This window comes from Sinocyclocheilus anshuiensis, unplaced genomic scaffold, assembly GCF_001515605.1.
Source record: "Sinocyclocheilus anshuiensis isolate Anshui unplaced genomic scaffold, SAMN03320099.WGS_v1.1 scaffold184, whole genome shotgun sequence".
NCBI lineage: Eukaryota > Metazoa > Chordata > Actinopteri > Cypriniformes > Cyprinidae > Sinocyclocheilus > Sinocyclocheilus anshuiensis.
The window spans coordinates 64,641-71,099 of NW_015557077.1; the positions used below are offsets into that span (position 1 = coordinate 64,641).

Sequence of the window (6,459 nt, forward strand, 5' to 3'; positions counted from 1 at the left end):
TATTTTATATTAAAAAAATTAAACAATTACTATAGATTTTAAAACATTGATTTAAAATTTTTATTTTTATTTTTTTATTTGTTTTAGTTCAGACATAAAAAGAAATGAGTGCTTTGGTATTTTCCATCCCAAATTCATATTTCAGTAGGAAATTAATCAACACCAATAAACTTTTCTTGTCAAACCCTTTTATGAGGTCTTTAAGTCAGATTAAAATACGAATGTATATTTAAATGTATAATAAATTACTATGATGTAATTATTAGTATAATATAATATCATATAAATTAAATTACGTAAATGTATAATAATTTACTAAATATGTATCTGTAAAACCATTTACTAAATTTACAATATATAAATATTAATTGTAATTATGTATACATATATAAGCAGTTAAACCAGCTGTAAACATATATAATATTCCTCATGTGTTTATTTTGCTGAATGAATGCGTGTTTAGTGCGTGTCGGACACTGAAAGAGTCGGCTGCCAGTAATTAAAGCTCAGCACTAATTAGTCGTGTGAATGTAATATTCGCTGTAATAACTGTGATCTGTGTGGTTTTCAGAGAATCTCTCTGATCAGCAGCTTCGCTTCATCACTGTTTCTGGGTGATTACGCTCCGATTGACTACAGCGACGGTACTTCATTCATCAGTCTTTTTGCACTAAATATGATCTTGCAATTCTTTCAGCTCCTTCCCCTCTCAGATCTCAGATCGCATTTGCAATGTCAAGAAATTATGCATTTTAAATAACTCGCGCATGGTTTTCTATAAAACCGTGATCAGATGACGTTTGCTGTCCGTTATGAGCTGAAATATTGAGCTGTGAAGCTTTTAGAAGCTCCTCTCTAGATCTGAAGTGTTTGTAATTAAACTGCATTGAAGCTCACACAGTCATATTTAAATTAATATAAATTATAATATAAGTTCTATATATAAATATATATGCATTTTATATAAAAATTATACATAAATGCAAATAAGTGTTATTTTGTATTATATGTTTTATATAATATATGTATATATTAATGATTATTAATAACATGTCTTTAAATAATTGAAATTGTCGTTTTTATATGTATATATTTATTTAGTTTATACAATTTATATAAATTAATATTTTCTAGTATATATTTTATAAATAATATTTTTATATTTAGATATATATTTGTTTATATTAATTATTACTGTACAATGTCCAATTCAGCAATTAAAATATGTATGTATATTTAAATTCATCTAGATTATAATGCTGGAGCTGGAATATTAAAGTGTGAAATATTAAGAAGCTTTCAGAAGCATCTCTCTGTCCCTGAAGTCTTTATAACTAGACTGCACTGAATCTCTCACAGTCTGTTGTATGTTTACTGGCCGTGTGTTTGTCTTTCTATGAAGGCTCGGGGATGAATCTGATGGATATATTTGAGAAGCAGTGGTCTCGGGTTTGTCTGGACGCCGCAGCGCCGCAGTTAGCTGAGCGACTCGGAGACCTGACGCCGTCGACAGCCGTTCTGGTGAAATACACTCTTTTACTCATAACAATATCAGTCTCAAGCCTCTGCTGTAACCTGAACTGCTTCATTGTTTGTGTGTGTTCAGGGCTGTGTATCTCTGTATTACACTGAACGCTATGGGTTTGCAGAGAGCTGTAACGTGGTGGCCTTCACTGGAGACAATCCTGGTAAACAAAGCGCTTCTGTCACTGTCAGTCTAAAGCATGGAGCAGGAACATGTTATACTGAACAAACGGGTGATGCATGTGTGATTTTATAGTGTCTTTCAACATCTTATCGCTGCTGAGATCTTACTGACTGTAGATGGCAGCAGCAGCACACGAATGCAGTCTTTGCTTTGAGTCAATATATACTGTATGTACATATACATACGTATATTTAAATTAATATCAGTTATTAAAATAATAATTTATATTAACTATATATATATATATATATATACACACACAAACACACCTATATATTCACACTAATACTCACACTCACAGACACTCTCTCTCGCACACACACACACTCTCGCACACACACACTCTCGCACACACACACACACTCACACACACACACTCACACACACACACACACACACACACACACACACACACACCCACACACACACACATACATACATATAAATGTATAGAATTTATATAAATTTGTAGTAATTTATAGAATTTACAATACCAAAAACTTTAAAAAATTTTATAGTATATTTTTTATAAAGTATAAAATATAGCAAATATGCATGTATGTGTAAAGTATATTAAGTAAACTTTTATATTAATATACTTTTTATATTATTTTTATAAAAATGAACGGCAAGTATATGTATGTTTTTTTTGTTTTTTTTTAAATGTATATAAATTATAATATAATTCTATGGGTTATATACAATTAATAATGAATAAATTCACATTTTATTTCATATTATATAAAATATTTGTTAATAATAGTAATAGTAATTTTTAATAATTATTATAAAATTAAGTAATTGTTTTTTTTAAAGTACATTTTGAATATATACATGTTAATTTTAATTAATTATAAATATAATACATTTAAATGGATCATTTTAAGACTCAGGACAGCAGATGAGCTGATGTGGTGAGAGGTTTGTAATTTATTCTTGTAGGAGGAGACCATGTTTTATGAAACCGCTAAAAAATGACGATGATGCATTTCAGTTGACGAAGTTAGTCGTTTCCATTTTGCTGAAATGGGTTTTCCTGATGTGTTGATATTAGTATTCAGGGATAATTTTTCTCGGCTGCTGAAGCTCCTGTTAGCAGGTGATTTATTAAATGTTTTTTCCTGCAAGGCCATCAGGATCACCGCTGACCGCCTGCCGTTAAACTCCAGCGAGTCGCAGATGAAAACATGTCTGTAGCTGTGTGTTCAGCATTAACAGCCTCTTCCAAAACCCTTTCTTTGCCTTTCATAATATCAGAGACATCTTTATTAGGTTTCTGACGTCCTTCCAGACTTCCTCTCTGTTTGGAGACGGTTTTATTTGTCTGATTTAATGATCCGATATGTTTTTGGTTTCAGGATCTCTGGCTGGTATGAGGCTACAGGAAGGAGATCTAGCGGTGAGTGACTTTTTAAAAACACTTTTATTAATCGAGGAAGCATTGAATTGCTCAAAAGTGACAGTAAAGACATTTATAATGTCACAAAAAGATTTCGATTTCAAATAAACGCTGTTCTTTTGAAATTTCTATTCATCTGTGAATCCTGAAAAATAATGTTTTATTGCTTATAACTTTTTTTTTTTAAATTATCTTCACCTACTGGTGAAAATTATATTTAAGATAAACCTGCTATTTATATTATATTATTGTAGTTACCTAAAACAAAAAAAATTCATTACTTGAAATTTAATAAACTTTAACAGACATAAAATAAAATATATCATAATATATAATTATATATTTAATATTTTGTGATTTTATATACTTTAATAGTATTTCTTAGATATTACATTATTTAACATTTCTCATTTTCATTTATTTTAACTTGAAGTACTGTTATAATTAAAAATGTGTGCATATATATATATATATATAAAATAATAAAACTAAACAATAATAAAAATGTCAAAAACACAGCAAAACTACTACAAGTTTAACTAAACTAAAATGAAAATAACAAAAATGGAAAACAGTTAAAAAAATTAATAACTAATCTTAATCCATCTGACCATGTTTTATGATTTTATTTTTTTTATTTTTAGCCCTGTAATTGCCTCCTGCATTTATATTTCTAAAATGAAATGGTGCAATTAGTGATATATATGCTGTGTGAGTGATGAATGTATGATCCATATATCAAAGCTGTGCTGTATAAACGCTGGATTCCTGTGTGGAATCATCTCATGACACACGCGTGTGTTTAACACGCTAAAGAATCCGCTCTGAAGTCACCAATCACTCTCCGACTCGTCTCTTCATCAGTCAGTTCTGCCTCTTTCATCCCGCTGCGTTTGAATGAATGTTAGCACAGACGCTTGCGGTTGTTTGCATTAGAGTCAGTGTTTGCTCTGCTTTTTGCTGGAAAATGATCAGGTTGTTCGAGAGCACATGGAAACATAACCCAGAAGCTGCCTAAGATGGCCAAAACCTGCTGCATTTCTGGCTTTAGTATAAACTAAGGGAATGGGAACGTGCTAGCAACTTTTTTTTTTTAGTTCGTTTTTTCAGTAAAGTTGTGTAAATGTTAGGACAAAACATTCTTAAAGTAATTTTTATGTAATGTCTATGTAATGTTCTTTTAACCTTGTTAATATTTGATGTACGTTGTCATAACGATGAGAGAAAACCTTCTGAGAACATTCTCTGAACGTCCTTATGATGTGATTTGTACTTGATAAATGTTCTTGTAACATTGAGAAAACATTCTTAGATTATTAAAAATAAACAGTTTTGGGTGAAAATAGAGTTAGTAGAATGTTGCAAAAGAAACATTTATATAATTATAATAACGACAAGAAAAATTGACATTTTAACGTTCTTAGAATGTTTTAAAAAAATTAATTATTTTAGGTAAAAAAGTTAGTAATAATTCTTAGAATATTAAAAATAAACGTTCAAATAAAGTTACATTTTGGGTGAAAAGAAAAGTTATAAATGTTGTAAGACACTTTTTGTAACCTTTGAATAATGTTCTAATTATGAAAATAAAACTGGACATTTTAATTTGCTTAGAATATTACAAATAAACATGAAAAATAATGTTGTATTGTGGGTGAAAATAAAGTTTGTAGAATGTTGCAAAACACATTTTAGGAACCTTTAAATAAAATTATAATAAAGACAAGAAAATTTGACATTTTAACATTCTTAGAATGTTTAAAAAATGTTCAAGTAACATTATTTTGGGTAAAAATAAAGTTAGTAATAATTCTTAGAATATTAAAAATAAACGTTCAAATAAAGTTATATTTTAGGTGAAAATAAAAGTTAGCAGAATGTTATAAGACACTTTTTGTAACCTTTAAATAATGTTTTAATTATGAAGAGAAAATTGGACATTTTAACGTTCTTGGAACGTTTTTAAAAAATGTTCAAATTACATTATTTTGGGTAAAAATAAAGTTAGTAATAATTCTTAGAATATTAAAAATAAACTTTAAAAATAATGTTATTTAAAGGTCCATAAAACATTTTCGCAACATTCTAACCTTTTCACCCAAAATATTAATATTAATATATTGAATAAAATAATAATAAACAATTTAAACAAAATAATAAATATTAATTAATATTAATTAAAATATTAATTTTCTGAGGCTTAGAATATTAAAAATAAACATTCAAATAATGTTGTATTGTGGGTGAAAATAGAGAGTTGTAAGAAACATTTTTGTAACCTTATAATCACAACAAGGAGACTGAACATTTCAACATTTTAGAAACATTTTGAAACAATGTTCCCACACCGTCATAATCTCCATGTGTTAGCTGGGGTCTGTTTTTTAATGTCCAGAGTAGTTTGTGATGGACTGTAGTGTTCTGGTCTCTCCAGGTGAGTTTGGGCACCAGCGATACAGTTTTCCTGTGGATCCGGGGCCCCAGACCCAGCGTCGAGGGCCACATCTTCTGTAACCCGGTGGACTGCAGCGCATACATGGCTTTGATCTGGTAAAACACACACAGCTACCGGCAGTGTTGGGGAAAGTTACTTTTAAAAGTAATGCATTACAATATTGCGTTACTCCCTAAAAAAGTAACTAATTACGGTACTTAGTTACTTTTTATGTAAAGTAATGCGTTACGTTACTTTTGCGTTACTTTTTACATATGAGCAGGGCTTGATTGTTTTTAATATAAGAAGTTCTATTTATAGCAAATGTAAAAGCCCTTTCACACCAAAAAGTGTAATGAATAAACTTCAGGCTGAAGGAAAAGTAAATTCACTGTGTGAGTGTGTGAGTGTGTGAGGTTGTGTGAGGTTGTGTGAGTGTGAGGTTGTGTGTGTGAGTGTGTGTGAGTGTGAGGTTGTGTGAGTGAGTGTGAGTGTGAGTGTGAGTGTGTGACTGTGTGACTGTGTGAGAGTGTGAGTTTGAATGTGAGTGTGAGTGTGTGTGAGGTTGTGTGAGAGTGTGTGTGTGTGTGTGAGAGTGTGAGTGTGAGTGTGAGTGAGTGTGTGAGAGTGTGTGTGTGACTGTGTGACTGTGTGAGTGTGTGTGTTATTGTGTGATTGTGTGATTGTGTGAGTGTGTGAGAGTGTGTGAGTGTGTGAGAGTGTGAGAGTGTGTGAGTGTGTGTGAGTGTGTGAGTGTGTGTGTGATTGTGTGATTGTGTGAGTGTGTGAGTGTGAGAGTGTGTGTGTGTTGAGTGTGAGTGTGAGTGATTGTGTGAGTGATTGTGTGAGTGTGAGAGTGTGAGTGAGTGTGTGAGTGTGAGTGTGAGTGTGTGTGTGTGAGTGTGAGTGTGTGAGTGT

General features: G+C 30.9%; 1 protein-coding gene across 2 annotated transcripts in view; it reads left to right on the plus strand.

Annotated features, from left to right (window-relative positions):
• Positions 1–6,459, plus strand: part of xylb (xylulokinase homolog (H. influenzae)) — a 31,921-nt gene that overhangs the window by 7,358 nt on the left and 18,104 nt on the right. For both annotated transcript variants that reach the window (XM_016471505.1, XM_016471507.1), the window contains exons 8-12: positions 572–644; positions 1,403–1,521; positions 1,607–1,688; positions 3,067–3,107; positions 5,542–5,657. In XM_016471505.1, the coding sequence (XP_016326991.1) occupies positions 572–644; positions 1,403–1,521; positions 1,607–1,688; positions 3,067–3,107; positions 5,542–5,657 (431 nt within the window). The remainder of the gene's footprint in view (positions 1–571; positions 645–1,402; positions 1,522–1,606; positions 1,689–3,066; positions 3,108–5,541; positions 5,658–6,459) is intronic.